Source organism: Polyergus mexicanus, unplaced genomic scaffold (assembly GCF_030449975.1).
Source record: "Polyergus mexicanus isolate NDT 795.1 unplaced genomic scaffold, iyPolMexi1.0 SCAF_9, whole genome shotgun sequence".
NCBI lineage: Eukaryota > Metazoa > Arthropoda > Insecta > Hymenoptera > Formicidae > Polyergus > Polyergus mexicanus.
In genome coordinates, this window is record NW_027223329.1 from 4,263,818 (window position 1) to 4,285,021 (window position 21,204).

The 21,204-nt window shown below is 33.7% G+C and overlaps 1 protein-coding gene across 2 annotated transcripts in view; it reads left to right on the forward strand.

The window, feature by feature from the left end:
• Positions 1-20,232, forward strand: part of LOC138936605 (midnolin homolog) — a 52,906-nt gene extending 32,674 nt beyond the window's left edge. The window contains exons 3-5 of one of the 2 annotated variants that reach the window (XM_070302150.1): positions 14,233-15,348; positions 15,709-16,045; positions 19,516-20,232. In XM_070302150.1, the coding sequence (XP_070158251.1) occupies positions 14,233-15,348; positions 15,709-16,045; positions 19,516-19,793 (1,731 nt within the window). In that variant the 3' untranslated portion in view covers positions 19,794-20,232. Of the gene's footprint in view, positions 1-14,232; positions 15,379-15,708; positions 16,046-19,515 lie in introns of both variants that reach the window. The other variant, XM_070302149.1, reaches the window with a different exon arrangement.
• Positions 20,233-21,204: the final 972 nt, after the last annotated feature.

Here is a 21,204-nt window from a genome sequence, read left to right on the forward strand (position 1 = left end):
TTTATCCTTCGATTCGCGGATCCGTTGTGATCTTTAAACTCCTTCGTGTATTTTGAGGTAATTTTTTTTTTTTCGAAAATAAATTGATGAAAATAAGAGTCAAGATCACGAAATCTAACCTAACCTAACATATATATATTTTTGGTAAACCTTCGGAAAACTCTATATGAAATAATGGGTAAGAATACCCAATGCTTATGTATTTTTGCCTCCTGAACACGAATATGAAACTTAAAAATGGCGGTTACCTAAATTTGCGTACTCGCAAATCGAAGGGAAACGCAAAAATCTAACCAAACGTTTCCCATATTTCTTTTTTCTCCGACAATATGCAACTTACATTTTTTTTGTATGCTTGTTTTTTTCTCTTTTATCAAAAACTCGTGAAATTTTTAAAATGGTCAATTTCTTAATTATTATATTTTGTTTTTATTTTAATCTTATCGAAAAGTTAATGTTAACGTAATCAACTTGAGAGAAAAAAAGAAATACAATTGTTTAATTAAGATTTAAAAAATGTTATATATTAATTAGCGTTAAATCAATATAATAAATTAATATTTTTATGATTCGGTAAAACATGCAACACAAATTTCGGTTTGTAAGAGTCGCTTGTGGCATATACTAATATATATACGCGACATCTGGTCGCGCAACGATCTGTTACAGAAATTGGAACATAAATATATAACGTCCAGGCGACCATATGACTTTAGGCGACGTAATATTTTCATAAAGTCTGACCGAAATAACGTAACGTAATTGAACCCGCCCTAACCGGCCGCGGCACAAATGTACAGGTGTTATTCCGCACGCAGAACACGAGCCTTTAGGGAACAAGTAATGTTATGAAACGACTCTTCTGCGTTGTGCGTTTCTGCTTAAGAATTACACGGCTGGAAAGGATATTACGAAGCGGGACAAGCTTAGAGAGAGATTACTTTTCCTTCAGTAGAGGGTAGGTCATTTTTTTTAACTTTCAGATTTTTTAATAACCGAAATCAAGATTAATTCGGTGATCGAAATATATATGTCACAAGCGCACTGTGTCGAAAAGAAAGCTAGAACTCTCAATAATGCAAGATATTTTCCAGACGATAAGTCAGTTTCACGTCCGAGATCGCGTGACGTTTCCGTATATATATTCCGTATCGCGGCCCGCTTCGTCTCTGTGAATGAACTCCCGTTCGGTTTCGAGCGTCGAAAGGTTAAAGGGGTCGAAGGCATTGTGAAGGGGAGGGATACACGAGGTCTCTCTCCTTTTTCCCCTGAGCTCGGGAAATTGACTTCGGTGGCGGTCCGGGCTCGGGAGCCGCTGGCAACAGCGCATGCGCGCGTGCGCGCGGTCCTTATCCGCGACCGAGACTTGTTCGCATGGCTGTCAAGGGGGACCGCCAGCGCCGGCCCTCTCGCTCGACTCTTGGTCACCCGCAGTCAATTTTAAAGACTTGTCCTGTATGTGTGTGTGAGAATACATATATACGATCGAGGGTATACACTTGCGTATCTTCTTCTCTCTCTTTGTTTTTTGCTCTCTCTTATACGCCTTTGCTTTCCCTTCCTCCGCGTCTCAAGCCGCGATCGGTACACGACATACAGGGTGTCGTGGAAAAAAGATACAATGTGCATTATATGATTATTATAATTATTATACAGTGATATTTATATTGGAAGTAGGTTCTACATCAAAGTGATTCATATGATTCGACACTGTTTAAAAATATTGTTACTGTGAAAGATATGAAACAATCTGGCACGATTACGATAACTACGGCCCCCTATTTGAAAGATTGTTTCTAAAAACATTTTTGAAGAGAAACACGAGAAAAAGAGTAAAAAAATTTTTCGACCAATAGTTTTCGAGATATATCACTTTAAAGTATTGGACATGATAATAAAACGTTACAAAATGGACCCAATGACTTTGACCTTGACATATATTCTGAAGATCACTGTCGCGAGTATCTTCCATGAGTAGCTTAGAATCATGCAAGAATAACCCAAACCAAATTTTCGTTTCGAATCTAACCCAATCCACCTACACAACAATTATAAGGTGGACCTCGCTTCGCGTTGTAAAGTATATGCGTGGACACAGTGGGTTCCGTCCCTCCTACGGGGGGGGGGGGCTCTACTTCCGAAAGCTATAACCTAACCCAAACCTATTTCTGATTTAAAACTAAAATTTGGTTTGGGTTATATAACGTAACCCAAACCAAATTTTCGTTTCGAATTAAACTTTAACTTTAAATATCTCAAAAAGTATAAAAGATCGCCGATTAAGTTATAAGGAAAAGTTACTCAGGATCATGATCTTGACAACATATGTCAAGGTCAACATTGTTGGGTCCGTTTTTATAAAGTTTTATTATCATGTCCAATACTTTAAAGTGACAATATTTCGAAAACTATTGGTCGGAAATTTTTTTTACTATTTTTCCCATGTTCCTCGTCAAAAATGTCCTCAGAAACGACCTTTCAAATAGGGGGCCGTAATTATCGTAATCACCCCAACAATCTGATTAATAAATAGTTTTTTTATTCTTTTTTTCCGAGAATTGAAATATTATAATTTAAATTATAACAATAATTTCGTCGAATTTGACTTTTCACGTAGTAAACATGTAGAACGTGTTTCATTTATTTATTGAATATATTTTGTGTAAGATCCACACACAGACAAAATTTAGAGACAAATTAAAATTGTTCGTCGAAAAAATTGAACGATTTCTCATCAGCATTTTAGGATTTATAGCTACTGCCTTTTTATAATATTCTTTGATACACCCTATGAATGTCGATTCGTGGGTGGTTTTACGGCAGGCAGGAGGAGGAAGGACGAGGCGAGACGCGCCTCTTCTACGGGCCTCTACGGATTCACGCAGCTCGATTCGGCTGCAAGAGCGCCGCGATCGAAGAGCGACGTTTTGCAGCGCACTTTTATCTCGGCGTGTTTCCTTTTCCTTCATCCGCTCGCTCGAGATCCGAGAGAGAAAAAGAGAGAGGAAAAGAACAGCCCGGCGGTTGTTCGGTTTTTCGGACTTTGTTCAACGTCGCTCTCGCGGCCCGCGAAATTACTCGTGAGATTGTTAAATACGTCTTATAAGTTAGCGGAATAAAATAAACACAACTAATTCTAATTAATATTTCTATTTGTTGGTTACCTGTTGCTAAAAAATTGCCAAAGAAAAAAATTTGTTGTTCTGTAATTTAAAAAAAAAAATGATGTTCTGCTAAAGGAAGATTAATACCCATATTCATAGTCCGTCCTTGAGGAATAAGGATTCCTTGTTCCTCGTTCCACGTTTCATAAACTTTCCTTGACCGAACAAGGAATCTTATTGGCTCCCTTATCTCAAGGAAGGTCACGAGCTTCCTTGAGGAGTGGATAGCAGACGATACGCAGAATATAACCAAATATAACCTCCAAAAGTTAGTTTCGTTACATTTCAATCTGTGGTTTTGTGGTTATTTGTTGTCGCGCCCTCAAACTGAAAGTGTATAAAGGAAAAAGGGATAATGGACAATGAATTTTTAAATGATTCTGACGATGGATTTGAAGATGAAAATCCAGAGAATCGGATTCTGTGGCGGATTCCGAAAAGATACATTCGCGATTGGGAAAATCCCGTGGAATCTTTTGAAGATACGAAAAAGTTTTCATATGTATTATATGAAATTAGTTGCAGGCAGCATAAAACGGTGCTGCCTCCAGTCGATCACTAAAAATCCCTAAAATATTCCTTCCTTCTGAAAGGGAGACTCGAGGTCCATCTATGAAACAAGGTGGCCTTGCAGATTCAAAGAATCCTTCATGGAGGCTTCCTCCGTCCTTAAAATAAGGAAGGACTATGAATACGGGTATAAGTTAGCGGAACAATATATATATAGCAATAAAATTCTTCATAACAATAATATAAGAATTTGTTGTTCCTGAAATATATAAATTTCAATTTTGTCGTTTACAAAATAAATATAAATAATGCCGGAAAATCGTGCAAACTTACAAATAAGCTACCAGAAAAAAAATTTGCTGCTCGCTTAAATTTGGTACTGATATATTGTCTGAATTTGTTGCTCTCGAAATATGCAAGTTCCAAATATGTTGTTTGTAAAATAAATACAATATAAATAATGCTGGAAAGAAATTGTAAAATTCATCAATTCGACGGGGCCCCGATTAATTTCAACGTTTCTACGAAGCTAGTCTCACGATGATATTTGTATGCGTGTTACTCGCGCAATATTCTCCATCCATTTGTGTCAAGTTGCCAATTTTTGTGATTTATAATCTTGCCATTATTCAAATTGTCTACTAGTATTGTTCTCGGCAAAAGCTTAAAACTTGAACTCGTGATTAAAGAAATATAATTTTTTACATTTTTGTCACGCATGTTGCTATATTATGTAATTTTATAAACTAATTTTATACACTATATTTATTATATTATTATTATTATTATTATTATTATTATTATTATTTTAATTATTATTATATAGTCGCATAAGCATATTAAGCATTATCCTTGATATTTTAATACGCTCTTCTATATGAATAAACAATTGTGATATATTTTACAGACTATTTTAAGGTTAATATGTATGTACATATACAGGGTGTCTCAGAATTAGATTGACAAACTTCAGGCGGTTATAAAGGACCCCAAAACAGGTCAATTTTGCCGATAAACCCGTGTCTGCAAATGAACCGTTTTGGCACTAGAAAATCAAAAACTAACAAGGGAATCTCGCGAATTCGAACATTTTAATTTTGATGAAACTTTTTATATATATATATATATATATATATATAGGGAGGAGGGGGGGGGGAAGTAAATAGATAAATTTAGAAATTTCCAGTTGCAACCCAAAAACGTTTCTAAGGAGTGAAATCATCCCTCATATGAGGTGCGACTTTTTGAGGTCATTCGATTCGTCTTTTTATCGTCTACAATTATAGCTGATTAAAAATAGGACTTTCTATTTAAAGAACGAGATGATTTTTATAACTTTTTAACGCTTGCGTCTAAAAAAAAACTAATATAAGACGACCAAAAAATGTAGTCCTTTAAAAATAATTTAACCTTTGTCCTCAATCTTTTTGTCTAAAATCAATATTTATGAAGATATTTTAGAAAGCAATTTCTAATGACTCACTGTACACATACACACACACGTGCGTATACATACAGAGGGTGAATCACTAAAGGTATTACAGGCTAATATTTCTGAAACGATATTAAATTCTTATTTTTCAACAACTATTTGGCATCGAAGCGGGCATTCGACGCAAAAATGGAACTTCGCACTGCAGTTAACATGCGAAATTAATGATTTCAAAATAAGGATTTCTTATCTCGTTCAGTTTTAGAAATATTGCTTGTAATACCTTTAATGATTTACTCTGAACATATTATTGAGTTTACAATGCAATTTTTATATATTCCCTAAGATAAAATATAAAGACTTGAAATTATACAGAGTGTTAAAAAATATTTCAGGACTTTAGGAGCTTAAGATCGTATTCACGAAATAGAGGGAAAAAAGTTCTCACAAATATGGGTTGAAAAATTAATATTGTCGGAGTTATGAATGATTCTTCAACAACGTATTATCTTACCATTTCTTCACTCAAGAGAAGAATTTTTTTCTTCTAAAAGGAGAAAAAAAGAATCCTTCAACTTTCAAAGTTTACAGAAGATTTTCTACATACTCTCCTCCTATTTCCATACGTACTTCACATCTTCGTATCACAGAATTGCAAACTCTTTTAAAAATTTTCGGTTTTGTTTTAACTACTTTGACAGACATTTTGTATTTTTTTATGTAATCAATCTACATGTTTGTTTTCATGCCGCACGAGGGCACCAGAAGCGACACAAGTCACTTTAACCAAAATGAAAAATTGTTCATAACTTCGACAAAATTAATTTTTTGCTCCATGTTTATTAGGATTTTTTTTCCTCTCCACTTTGTGAATACTCTGCCTTTAAAGTTCTGAATCCTTTTTTTTCAACACTCTGTATAAATCTTTTCTCCTTAAAAAACTTTCATTTACGCGTCTCTTTCGAAGCATTGGCTCTGTCACATTCTTTGTTCGATATCTTTTGACGTTTGAAATATTTGATTTAAAGACGATAGACTTGTCTTGAATGCGAATGTTATTCTTTTTATTATCTTTTTATAAACATTTTGTTTCGTTGATAATCATCATCGTAGTCGTACCTGTTTTTCGATTAACTACTTTACCCAGTTTCTAGATTTCCGGCGTTTTGATTTAACTGAACGGCAATCGAGATTATCGCGTTAAGGCATACACACCCATTTTACGGTAAATTGATTTCGTGGTCGAAGATGACAATGGCAAGTCAATTGGTGCGTCGGCTATTTCCGTCGAACACGCACGATCATTGATCATTATTTCATCGTTGGATAAAAGAATTTGACAGATTATCGTTATTCTTGAGTCCAATGTTTAAATAATCTATCCGAGTTTCCTCTCATTCCTAGAATCTTAAACGAAGCGATAAATTAATTTAAAAAAAAAACACGTAAACAAATAGGAGAATGAATCGAATAAATGTTATCTGGAAATGGAAAGGCAAAAAATGAAATTATTTTCACGAGAAATAAAATAGCCATTTTACTTTAATATTTTTTATATCGTAGATAAAGAGAAAAGTCTAAAATTTAGAAAAAAAACCAATAACATTGACGAATAGAATCGTGCATTTGTGTTCACGTGGGAATTGTTGTCGAAGGCTTTAGTTTTATATCGATTTGTATTCTTATTTTTTATTTATAATGATTTTAATTCCGATAAGAAAAAGTCAACAAGTTCGTCAATTACGCGATCAACCGCGTCAACGTTCAATCTATTTGACCTGTGTGTAATCGCTTTTATTATCGCTCTCACTCATTTAGTAGTTGTAGTATCAACTTTCAGTTAGTTCTTTCAACAGCGGAATACACTTCTTCGGAGGAATTTCTTCTTCGAGCATGACTGAAGAGGAATGGGGAATAACAATGATGTAAGCAGCAAGGTGTCTACTCCCTGGAAAAACCTAAAAAACGTGGAATTCTCAGAGATTTCGTTTTTATCTTGAAAAATCAGGGAATTTAATTCTCATGGAATTTTATTCAAACTCAGGGAATTTTTTCAAAAATTCTCTCTGATTTTGTTCTCATATTGCAAGCGTCAGTAATCTGAGTAGCCAATAATCGTGAATGATATGTTTGAAATATATTATAAATGTAGATATATCTTTCTCTCTTTGATTACATGTTCATTGTCGTAGCAAAAATTCTAAATTCGATATCGACTCAGCCCCCCCACCATAAATATTAAATTCCTGTGTAGTGCAACGAGCTCAAAATTTTTAATTTGCGGGATATGAAAGCTCATAAATAGCTCATAATTGTACGCTATTTGTTTTTTTATTTTTGCAAGGTGGGGGGGGGGCTAGCTCGATAGGGATGATCTCAGCGCTCCTAGAATCCAAATGGCCAAGCCAAGAACTAATAATCATATATTCTGACTGTGAATTATTTGCAAGAGAAGAATTTTAAGTGAGAAAAAGTGCTATAAATGAAATAAAAAATGTTTCGTTACTGTTCATTATTAAAATTTAAATTGATTTAAAAATTTAATATGAAAAGAGCAACAAGTATTCTATTAAAAAAGAAAGGAAATCAAAATGTAATGCAATAAAATATACTTAAAAATAAAAAAAATTAAGAAAATAAAAAACGCAATCTTACATAAAAGAATATTAATAATTCTTTAAATTTATTTTCTATCCTACAAATATATTAAATAGCTTTTCTGTTACATTTATTATAGCGTTATACTTCAATTCTTTTCTTGTAAATAATTCATAATCAGAATTCAGAGTAAGTGATTTATGTGTAATTATTAATTTTTGGCTTGGCCATTTGGGTTCTGGCGGCGCTGAGATCTTGGATCGCACAATGACTGCCCATTAGTAGTCCATAAGTATACAGTACAGTTAAAGGAAATACACATTTGTGTGCGTGCGCGCGCGCGTGTATGTACGCTTTTATCTATGCTCTTATTAGTGTTTAATTATATTTAACATACAGAAGGTCCCGAAATTAAATATCAAAACTTCGGGAGTGTGTAAAGAATCGATAAACTAACAGTCAGAAAAAAAATTCTTTAGAGATTGCTCGTGTTTGTTTCGTTTTGAAGAAAATTGCAAGAAAACGAAACAAAAAAATTTGTACCAAAAAATTTAAAACAGCATTAAAATTATTAGATTTATCGAAAAATGCCATGAAATAAAAATAGAGCATGAAATTAAAAACAGAGAGTGAATTAAAGTCTTCCTTAAGTTAAATTACCGAATTGTATAAATGAATACGTGACAACGTAAGATTATTATATTCTTTAATTTATATTCGTTTACTTTAATTTATATTTACATCTCTGCTGTTATTAAGAAATTGATAATATGAATAAATAAGTATAGATAAAGAAGTGAACTGAAACGAATAAAGTTCTCATTTTTTCATTTATTTATGACTTATTTAAATAATAAATAAGAGAAAAATGAGAACTTTCTAATTTCATTTTATTTATTTATTTACCCTTATTTATTTATGTTGTCATTTCCTTAATGGAATACAAATTTAAACTAAAGTAATCAGAATAATTTCGCTTTATCGCATATTTATTTACAGTCCTCTAATTTTACTTCAGAAAGACTTTCATTCACTCTCTTTTCTTGATTCCATGCTCTACAACTTTTATTTCATAGTACTTTTCGATAAACCTAATAATTTTAGTATTATTGTTACGTTTTTTTGTTGAATATTTTTTTTGCGATTTTCTCCAAAATGAAGCAAAAACAAGCGAATCTCTCTAAAGCACTTTTGTTCTTAGTTTATAGATTCCCTATACGCTCCCAAAGTTTTAACATCTAATTTCGGGACATCTTGTAAGAGATAATTATGACTGTCTACTATTGTCATGTATACTACTGCAAGCAGGGAAAGAGGAATATGTAATGGACAATGAATGGACAGTTTCGAACGTACTATGAGATGCAAGATGAGACGCGAGAAAAAAGAAAACATAGCCGCAACGCGAGATAGAGGTGCGAGAAGACCTGCAGGAGAGAGGAAACCTCTCGCGGAACCGAGGCTCAAACCCTCTCGACGAGCACAGTCAGGAATCCCTCGAGCACACCTAACGGACTTCCTTTCGCCTTTCGCGGACGCGGTTATCGTCGGATTCGGTAATTCGATTCGTAAACTTTTTCTAGGCGAAAAGTTCCGATTTCGAGACATATTATTGCTTCAACATTCAGAAGTCCTCAATTTCGGGAAAATACGGGACGATTAAAATAAAGCGTCGTATAAAGTGAAATATTGTTTATCAAAAGCATAATTACAAATAATTTTTTTTTTTTTTTAATTATTTCAAAAGTCGATTTTTTTCTTTTCTTCGTATAAACCTTGTTTAGAGATTATCTTCATATCTTCTTAATTTTCGACATTAATATAAGAGTGTTAAATTAAAATTCTACTTAACTCGAAGTCTATTTGTAATTAAACGAGACATAAGATATATTTGTTATCTATTTGCACATAATCATTTTACAATCACTTGAGATTCCCCAAAAAAATCATTACAAATTCAAATCCATTTCTTAATTAATTTTCCAGCTATTTTACTCTTAAACTGGTCTCCTAGATTCTAATACCCGTATTCATAGTCCGTCCTTGAGGAATAAAGATTCCTTGTTCCTCGTTCCACGTTTCATAAACTTTCCTTGACCGAACAAGGAATCTTATTGGCTCCCTTATCTCAAGGAAGGTGACGAGCTTCCTCGAGGAGTGATGCGACCTTTTTAGCAGACGATACGCAGAATATAACCAAATATAACCTCTAAAAGTTAGTTTCGTTACATTTGTGGTTTTGTGGTTATTTGTTGTCGCGCTCTCAAACTGAAAGTGTATAAAGGAAAAAGGGATAATAGACAATGAATTTTTAAATGATTCTGACGATGGATTTGAAGACGAAAATCCAGAGAATCAGATTCTGTGACGGATTCCGAAAAGATACATTCGCGATTGGGAAAATCCCGTGGAATTTTTTGAAGATACGAAAAAGTTTTCATATGTATTATATGAAATTAGTTGCAGGCAGCATAAAACGGTGCTGCCTCCTGTCGATCACTAAAAATCCCTAAAATATTACTTTCTTCTGAAAGGGAGACTCGAGGTCCATCTATGAAACAAGGTGGCCTTGCAGATTCAAGGAATCCTTCGTGGAGGCTTCCTCCGTCCTTAAAATAAGGAAGGACTATGAATACGGGTATAAGATACCTTTAAAAAAAGCAAATTTAAAAAAAAATTATTAAACGCGTTTTCCTTAAGCAATAATCTCGACAAGAAATTACAGGAAGCTTTTACTAGGGATGACGTCTGCCTTTTTTACGCAACTGATCATGGGTAGACTTAATATTAAAAAAGCGCAATATGTAACAAACACTACACGAAAGAATGTGACCTTCATGCGTGCCTGCATATCACGTTCTTCGTAATCTGCAGTTTTAAGAGAGCGATCAAGTATAAATATCTCGCGTTCGCGCGAGTATAATTGTAAACAAATATACATTATCATTTTCGCGCAGCGCGATTATCTTAAGACGCGCTGCTATTAATCAAAGTTTACTCCCGTATCAACATTTATAGGTCGTCGGTATATAGTGTGTTTGAAAAGTCCCGAACCACCTGTTTTTCTCGGAAAATACGCATCGGACAAAAAAAATGTTTGGAACAAAAATTGTATGGTTTTGACGGGGCCATAAAATGATATCATTGGTTTGACCTTCAAGAGTTATTTGAAGATCACATGACGGTCACATTTAATTTTTTTAATGGAATACTATATTTTTTATTGTATATTCTTGTAGCCCATCTTAAGAGCTTTCCAAAACACTATAATAAAGTATTTTTTCATTAAGTACTTTTCGAGTTATTTTATATCTTATTCTGAGATATTTCGGTAAAAAATAAAATATTTAGTTTTCAATAATCTTACCGTAATATTTTTATGTACAGAATAATGAAACAAATCAATTAGTATAAAAAAATAATTGTTTTTAAGAAAAGGTATATAATTATTTACAATGTATTTTTTTATTAAACAATTATTTATTTTTTTTACGCTTATTGATTTGTCTCATTATTCTATAAGAATATACAATAAAAAATATAGTATCCCATTTAAAAAATTAAATGTGACCTTCAACTAACCTTTCAAGGTCAAACCAATGGTATCATCTTATGGCTTCCTCGAAACCAATACAACTTTTGTCTCAAACATTTTTTTTTCGATCCGTATTTTCCGGAAAAAAAAAACAGGTAGTCCGGGACTTTTCGAACATACTGTATATGACTATCTACGCGGAGGAGAATCGCAAAATTGCAAAATTTTACACATAGTCGCGATGACGCTGTAAATATAAATTATTAAGGATGTTTTGGCTGAACATTAAGAGCAAAAAGCTATCGAAATTAAAAAAAAAAAAAAAAAATTTGGTAAACATTGCGTTAAGCGGAACAACGAGATACGACTGTGCCCTTAACATATGTTGTTAAAGTCATCACCCTGAATAACACTCAAATAGTTTTAACCGTCGCTCATTGTTTATTAAAAAGTTATTAATAAAAGAATTTCTATGAATTATATGTAAAGTAATTATACAGAAAGAGGACAACTTCATGTATGACCTTGACCTTGATATATATGTTGTCATGGTCATTATCCAGAGTGACATTGACTTTGAAAAAAGTGGCGGTCACGAAGTTCAAAAGTTATAAAGCATTAATATAAGCGGAAGCATAAATTTTCATTTTAAATCAGAAATGGGTTTGGGTTAGGTTATATCTTTCGGAAGTGGAGCCCTCTCTATATGGGGAAGCGGAACCCACTATGTCCATGCATATACTTTACAACGGGAAGCGAGGTCCACCCCACAATTGTTGTGTGGATAGGAAAGTGTACGCGTGGACGCAGCGGGTTCCGCCCCTCCCCCTACGGCCCCCACTTCCAAAAGATAGAACCTAACCCAAACCTATTTCTAATTTAAAATTAAAATTTGGTTTGTGAAATTTAGCTAAATATATTCAATTTGGAAAATAACGATAATATTAAACCAATATTACAGCAAGTAAATTTTTTTGTTAATAACTTTTTAATAAACAATGAGCGACGGTCATAATCTTTTGAATGTTATTCAGAGTGATGACCTTGACAATATATGTCAAGAACACATATGTCGTATCTCGTTGCACCGTTTAACGCAATGTTTACCTTTTGGGTTACTGTAAGTATTTTGCTATAATTTTTAATAAATAATTTGTAAACGAGTAAGATGGATCTAAATTAAATTTCGCACAAATGTTTATTATAATTTTGTTAATACATATAAAAATTTTTATTTTGCTGACAATGTTTTCCTTGTCAAATTCGATAAGTGCTATAATACGCGATTTTCTATAAGAATCAATACAAACTTAAATAATTTTCTAACCATTCAGAGAATTGGGCTCAGGTTTTGCACAGATACTCACAATCAAAAGAAATAATAGAACAGTCTACTGTATCAATGTTCATCAATGTTTTGACATATGACACATACATCCTTAAACATAAGAACGCGTCTTGGTGCAGCTTTCGATGTCGAATCTCGCTCCACGTATCGCATTAAGCCCTGTTTACGGCTAACAAAGAGATAAGATATCGGTATGTCAGTCGGACCGCAGTGCTAAAGAAGAACGGGAATGATAGCAATGAACAGTTATGTGCTTTGTTGTTTTGTTTTATGTACAATACGTTTCTCAAATCGCCACATCGTGTAAATATTTCTGCTCAATTGTATCGGAGTCTTTTCTCTCTTTTACATCTCTCTTAAAATCCATTTTTCTTGAAGATCAATAAGCGCGGAGATAAGTATATAATGTAAATATTTTTTACCATAACAGAGTTTCTTGATATGAAAATATTATATTCAAAAATTTTTATTGAATTTTTTTTATATAGAGTGTCCCGAATGTCAAAATTTCAAGAGCGTGTAAAGGAACGATAAATTAAAAAAAAGTCCGTTAGAGATTTGCTCGTTTTTGCTTTGTTTTGGAGAAAATCACAAAAAAGAAAACAAAAAATTATTTAACAGAAAACGTAAAACAATACTAAAATTATTAGATTTATCGAAAAGATGTAGAGCATGGAATAAAGAAAAGAGAATAGATTAAAGTCTTCCTCAACTAAATAACGTAACTAAAATAACGTAAGTAAAATACTACGAAGTAAAATTAGAGGATTGTAAATAAATATGCGACAACGCGAAACTATTGTATCCTATTTGCTTTAGTTTATATTTACAGTCCATTAAGGAAGTGATAATATAAATAAATAAGTGTAAATAAGTAAAGTGAAATTAGAAAGTTCTCATTTTTCTCTTATTTATTATTTGAATAAGTAATAAAAAGTGAAAAAATAAGAACTTTTTTTGTTTTATTTTTTATTTCTTCATTTATACTTATTTATTCATATTGTCACTTTCTTAATGACAGCAGGAATGTAAAAATAAACTAAAGTAAACAGGATACAATAATCTCGCGTTGTCGCGTATCCATTTATACACTTCTTTAATGTAACTTCAAGAGGAATTTAATTCACACTTTTTTCTCGATTCCATCAACTTTTATCTCATAGTGCTTTCGATAAATCTAATAATTTTAGTGTTGTTTTACGTTTTCTGTTGAATTTTTTTTTTTTTTTTTTTTTTGCGATTCTCTGAATACAAAGCAAAAACGAGCAAATCTCTAAGAGACTTTTTTTCTTAGTTTATCGATCCCTCCCGCTTCCAAAGTTTTAATATTTAATTCAGGACACTCGTATTGTATTACTATTGTATATGCATTGTAAGACACATACGCAAGTATATTATAATTATAATATATTTTAATAAATACACATTAATAATGCGTGCTGTCTATAATGAATGAGCTATTTTCTTTTGCTTTTTTATTTGAATTATATTGCGCGTTGTTATGTGTTATCTCGCAGAAGCATTTGATCTTACGTTAATCAGAGATGGAAGTCTCTCGATAACGAAGAATTCGTTTGTCATCATCGTTCCTGAAATAACGACACAACGAATAATCGTCCCTTTCTTCACGCCCGTTTTGTTTCAGGCCCAACGGCCGGAGCAGAGTGTAATGCAGGCCTTGGAGAGTCTCAATGACTCACAGGTGAACGACTTTTTGTCCGGTAAAGCACCGCTTAACCTGACGATGCGATTGGGCGATCATATGATGCTGATACAGCTGCAGCTGTCCACCGTAACCCCGGCATCACCGACTGCCAATCAGACGACGAGTTCCAGCACTAGCAACAGCTTGCCCGCTAGTGGCAATGCCACGAGCAGCAACGTATCCACCTTATCCAGTGGCCACGTTTCTTCCTCGTTACAGGCGAGAAGATGTCTGGCAACTAGATCGCCAGGGAACATTGTCAAGTCGCAAAATGCCGGCAATGGACCGAACGGTAGAACGTCGCATCTAATTAGCAGTCTTACTAGCGCCCTACACGCCGCCGCCGATTACAGCAGCAATAGCAATGCTCTGTCCACCGCTGGCATCACTACCACCACCACTAGCCCGGTTTGCTCCAGTCGCGTTACGTCCGTCTCTGCCACACCGATCAGTCCAGTGCATTCGCCATCATCGTCGTCGTCATCGTCGTCGTCATCATCGTCGACGTCGTCCTCCAGCAACTCAAGTCAGTCGCAATCCTCGCGCAATTCGCACGGCGTTTCGCCTACGAATAGTAACTCCTCCAGCGCCTGCCAACCCTGCCCGCTCTATCACCATCATCATCATCATCACGGCCATCATCACGGCCATCATCATGGTCATCATCATCACCATCACCATCATCATCATCATCATTCAAGGAACAACAAATCTAGCTTGCCCAATCTTTCCTCCTCCTCCTCTTCTTCCTCCGCGACGGGTTCCGTTCCTATTCAGGAGCAGACTACTTTAGAGCCGACGATGTCTTACGACGCGACACTACCCAGGAAAAAGTTCTGTAGCGGCTATCATCACGGCCAGCAATCGTCATCCGTTACCTTCAATGGTATCGACGTCACGAGAAGTCAGCACGACGAATCGAATCCGCAGAGCTCCAGCTGCACCTCCTCGCTGATGCTGGAACAGTCACCGCCCAAGCCTGCCACTCTCGACACCCGCGCGCTTGCCGAAGCTTCCCGGAATCTTACGCAGAAGTTGAAGCAGCTCTCCTCTGAGGTACTCACCTCGCGGGTCGACCTCGCAGAGGTATACATTGTTACCGAAGCCAGCTCCCACCTGTGTGTGTCATTATTCGGGATTTATGTATTCGTGATTGACGCAACGTCGATTAAGGTCCTAAGAGATGCGCCATAATTGAATCTGGCCTCTTGACGAATTGAATTGTCTCAATGACACAAAATTTTTCATTGATACTGAATTTATATTTCTCGATGAATATCTTTGCTCGTATACTCTCAGGTCCTTAAAATTATTGTATTTATTTAGCGTACACTCAGTATTACTTTAATGTTATCATTAATATTAACGGTATAGAAGTTTTTCAAAATGTTTACAAAATGTTTTATACAAAATTAGGAAAACGCGCGACGTAGGCAAGGCGCGATAATCGAGAGTATGCATCATCACGGTAAGGGCGTCTATTCCGGCACGTTCAGTGGCACTTTGAACCCAGCTCTCCAGGATAGACACGGTCGGCCGAAGCGAGACATCAGCACCATCATTCACATTTTGAATGATCTGCTTTGCGCGACGCCGGCTGCATCCGCAGGCCACTACAGGCATCATCATCATAGGCATTCGCACACTCGTCAACAGTCTTCATCGATGTCCACATCCTCTGCCAGTACAACCACTGCGGGTGGATCAAATATGTCAGTCGGATGTCATGATTCCACACCAGGATACTCCAACGGTATTCATTTTATAAGCGCGCTGAATAATATTTTTAGGATGTCCACTCAAATCTTGTAAGAAAATGTTCTGATCTTCCAGGTATTTTTGTTCAAAATTCCAGGTAAAGAAAATATTTTAAAGATTTTTTGGGAGTGCAATTTTCTAAAATAAGTTTTTTTTATATGCGTTTTCTAGTGTTTTTCATTCATATGAAGGAAAAATATAAAAGTAGTTAAAGTGCTAGATTTATAAATATACTGAAAAAAAACTGGATAACTTTTATTAACATAAAAATTTTTAACTTGTATAACATTTTTACTTTTCATTACTAAAAATTAAACTAAAGAAAATGTGTGTATTGCATATTCAATATTTTGTTAAGATACTATTTTAAGACATTGAATATATAAATACAGATAGATGTATATTTATAATATATTTTAAACATAATTCACAACTTGGCTTATTGGCGGATTGCCTACTGTTACTAGCTTACTACTATATAAAAGCAAAATTATCAAAGATATAATTTTTTTCTAATTTCCTGAGTCCGAATAAAATTCCATAAGAATTCCTTGATTTCTTCAGATATAATATAAAAAAGTTTCCTGAGAATTCTAGGTTTTCCATGTTTTTGCAGGGAATACACACCCTAAATAAGATAAATTTTTTAAAGAGAAGAGATTATATATATATAACACAAATTTAATAGAGGATATTGAAATTGATAATATAATAGGTATATTATAGATGTATTCAATATAATAACAGGCTCTTTATTCCCTGAAAAAAACATGGAGAACCTGGAATTCTTAAGATTTTTTTTGTATCTGAAGAAATCAGGGGATTCTCATGGAATTTTATTGGGATTCAGGGAGTTCTTTTTTTTATTTCTTTTTGATAATACTTTTATAAGCAGTCGGCTTATCGGCAATTCGCCGATAAGCCAACTTATGAATTATGTGTTTGAAATATATTATAATTTATAAATATATATACAATATCTATTTTTGTTTATATATATTTAATAATTTAATGTTTTAACAAAATATTAAGTAGTATATATTCTTTTTATTGTAATTTTCTTTAATGATAGAAAAATAAAAATGTTATACAAGTGAAAAATGTGTATCTTACGAAAGCTCATTTTTTGTTTAATACATTTGCAAATTTAGCATTTGAAACTTAAATGGCTCTATATTCTTTGCATGAATAAAAAACATTAGAAAATTTATGCAATAAAAAATTTATTTAAAAGATCTTTAAAATATTTTTTTTACTGAGAATTTTGAACAAAAATATCCTGGAAGATCAAGAAATTTTTTAACAAGATTTGAGTAGAAAGGGAGAGAAAGAGATTTTTTTTTATTGATCTCTATTAGCTTTCTCGGCTATTTGTAATACGAATCTAGTTTATATTAATTACAATATATTCCTTTAACATTCGCTTAAACGGCACAATTCTTTCATTCCGCTTTATTTCAGTTGGCAAGGTATTATACATTTTCACTCCTTCCTAAAACATACTCTTTTGCGCACTCTTTGTTCTGCGATATTTTATTGCAATATCCCAGCTTGTCGTGTTTGTCTTTCACTTTCATTTCCCACTATTTCTAATCTATTTCTTAATTACGCCGGTAACATGTTCCTTAAAATCTTAAAAATAAAAATACACACATTTTAGTATAGCCTCTATTTTATGGACATAAACTGCGGCGCTTGCAGCATACGCTCCACTTTGGTATGTCTATCATATTGCAATATGATCCTTATGGCCAGTTTTGTGCCTTTTGCAATTTACTCAGCTATGTTTCTCCCATATCAATTAACAATGCCGCACAACATTCAAAATGAGGCGCTATGATTGTCTTATATACAATACATATCTAGTATGGTATATGCCGATATGTAATTACCTATTCTATTTAGAAAACTCGTTTTTTTTCCTATTTTCTTTAGCATATAATCACAGTGGTCCTTAAATCGTAGTCTATCGTCAATAATTATGCCTAGGTATTTCATTTTTTCCACACGTTTTATTTCAGTTCTATTCAAACATTTCAATGTAACATTACCTCGCAGTTCTTTTCTTATACTTCTGACTATCATATATTTCGTTTTTCCTGCATTCATTTTTAATTTATTTATATTCATCCACTCTTCTATTATAATAAATGCCATATTCATTTTGCCCTCTAATTTCGTGCTGCTTTCTTCAGTTACATATATTAACGTATCATCTGCGAACATTTTTATATTACATCCTTCTGGACAGATTTTTATTATATCATTTATATATACTATAAATAATTAAGGTCCTAATACAGATCCTTGTGATACTCCATATTCTGTGGCCATTAATCTAGATCATTTCTTATTAAATTGAACCTGCTGTGTTCTATCCTTTAAATATGATCTTAACCATTCTATAACCATTCCTCTAATTTTATATTGATATAATTTCTCTAATAATCTTTTTCTATATATTGTTTCAACGACTCGCTTAAGATTCATGAAAATGAAGAGTGAGGGGGAGGGGGGGGGGAGGTGAGAGAGGAGGAAGGGGAGAGAGACTCTGAATAATATCAATTATAGTATGTGCATATTTAATAAACTATTATATAATATTATAGATAAATTAACTATTATATAATAAACTATTATATATAAACTATTATATAATATTATAGATAAATTATTTATAATAATATATAACGTTATTCAGGATGTCTACTCTCTAGAAAAACATGAAAGACCTAGAATTCTCAGAGAAATTTTTTATACCTGGAAAAATTAAGGAATTCTTATGGAATTTTATTCGGGCTCAGGAAATTTTTTAAAAATGCTCTCTGTGATAATTTTTCTTTTATGTTGTAAACGTATAAACAGTAAGCAATCCATCAATAAGCCTAGTTGTGTGAATTATATATTTAAAATATATTATATAAATATATATCTACAATATCTCTTTATTTATATATTCAATATCTTAACAAAATATTGATTGTGCAGTACATACCTTTATTTTAATTTTCAGTGATAAAAAATAAAAATATACAAATTAAAAATTTTTATCTTGAATGCTATTCCGCTTTTTTCAATATTTTTGTATATTTAGCACTTGAAACTTAAATGATTTCGTGTTTTCTCTTGGTACGAATGAGAATCATTAGAAAACGCGTACAATAAAAAAAAACCCTTGTTTTATGAAATTGCGCTAAAAAATTTTTAAAATATTCTTTTAACTTGGAAAGTTGAACAAACATATCTGGAAGATGAAGGAATACGTAGAGAATTTTTTTACAAGATTTGGGGATAGACACTGTTATTGTAATATCAATTAAGATAATAAATCAAATAAAAAAAAATAAAATAATAATATTTAAAATCTAATCAATCTTTATATACATATATCTTATATAAAAGCTATACCCATCATTTCGATACTAATATTGATAAAGTACTGTGTGTAATGTTTTCGGAATGCAGAAGAATTGTCGAAGGAGAACGAGGCGACGAAGGGCAAGATGCGTCGGCTGCGCTTAGTCATGGAGCAACGTCGTGCCAAGAGGAAAGCTAGGCGACAGGCGCGCGCGGCACCTTATACCACGCAATGGGCCGCGATGACTCCCGCCGATCCGAATCACGAGCCGAACACGTCGACGGCGGCCTCGGGTACTACCACCACCACCACAAGCACCAACAGCGCGGAACCGCAGAACGAGCCGGAGCTTCAACCATGCAGTCCCGAACCGGTCGTAGCTTAAAATACTATCGAGAGAGTCACTAAACGAGTCAATTCACGGCACCCAGTAGTAGTAACCTCTATATCGTAATACATAAAGAGTATAATTGTCTTTCTCTTTTATCCATTCTTACCTGATCTACTCCAAATACTGATTTATTCCAAGAAAAACAGAAAGAAAAAAAAACAATATGATGCAGAGAGTCGAGGGTGTTCTATCACAGGTATAATTACACATTCATTTCGCATATACAACTCTCAACTCTCTTGTTCTGTTCGATATGTAACCAAACGCTGCAACGTTTTATACATTAATTTGATACCCTATTTTCGTCGATATTCCCCTCGCCGTATAATCTAGATTCTAGATCATTGCCACCAAGGTTCGAGTTTCTCCCGTCGAGTATGATGCAACTCACAAGATGAAAAGCTCAATTTATCATTTTTTCTTTTCTGAGCCCATAGTACATAGAATCCAACTTGATCGATATAAAATATTTTTTTGTCTCTTATTATCTTCTTTTTTATTTTTTTAGAGAATTTAGTTCCAGGATGAGGCTCTTGCTTTTTTCCATCTTTCCTTCGCTTTCTTTTCTCTCATGAATGTCTTCATAAATGTCGACAAAGCCAAGTCGTAGACGCATTGAATTAGAATGTTTATGCGTTGATAAAAAATAATGGTGCGTGACGTTATAGCTATTATAACGAAAGATAGTGTTACCGCTATAATAAAGCTATGTATATTTCATTACACACACGCGCGCGCGCGTGTATGTATGTATGTATGTGTATACGTATATATATACACATATATATATATATATATATATATATATATATATATATATATATATATTACATACATATTATATATCATTAACGCGCACTTATATTATTAACGTGTAACGGAATAGTGGGTATCTTACGGCTGTTGATTCCGAACGTTAATAAAACGGTAATATCGCAGTGTTTGGCCAGACTCAGGACTTGATCGTAGTTGACAATAATTACGCTCGGCGAATGAATCAGTGTGACGGTTTTACGTATCTACACACATACATCGACATACGTCGCGCGAGAAGTCGATGAATCGTTTTAAGAGACAGAGAAGGAAAAATAGAGAGAAAAAGAGCAAAAGCTCTTATAAAGAAGCGCCTATTAAGAAACTTCCTGCTAGGATTATAAAATTCGCCGATAAACACATGTCACACATTTCATGAAAAAGAAGAAGAAAAAGAGCAGTGTCGTTGTTTCGCTATCACATCGGATATCACTTCGATCGAAATCTTATTATGAATAGATACGAGTAGAACTTTAATCGAATTCTCTCGTCGCGTGAAGCAATGGATAGAGAAGAAATCACGCGATAAAATTCGCACACGTGAAATTTGTGCAAATTTGTACTTTGCCGGTTTCCTACAGAGACCGATATA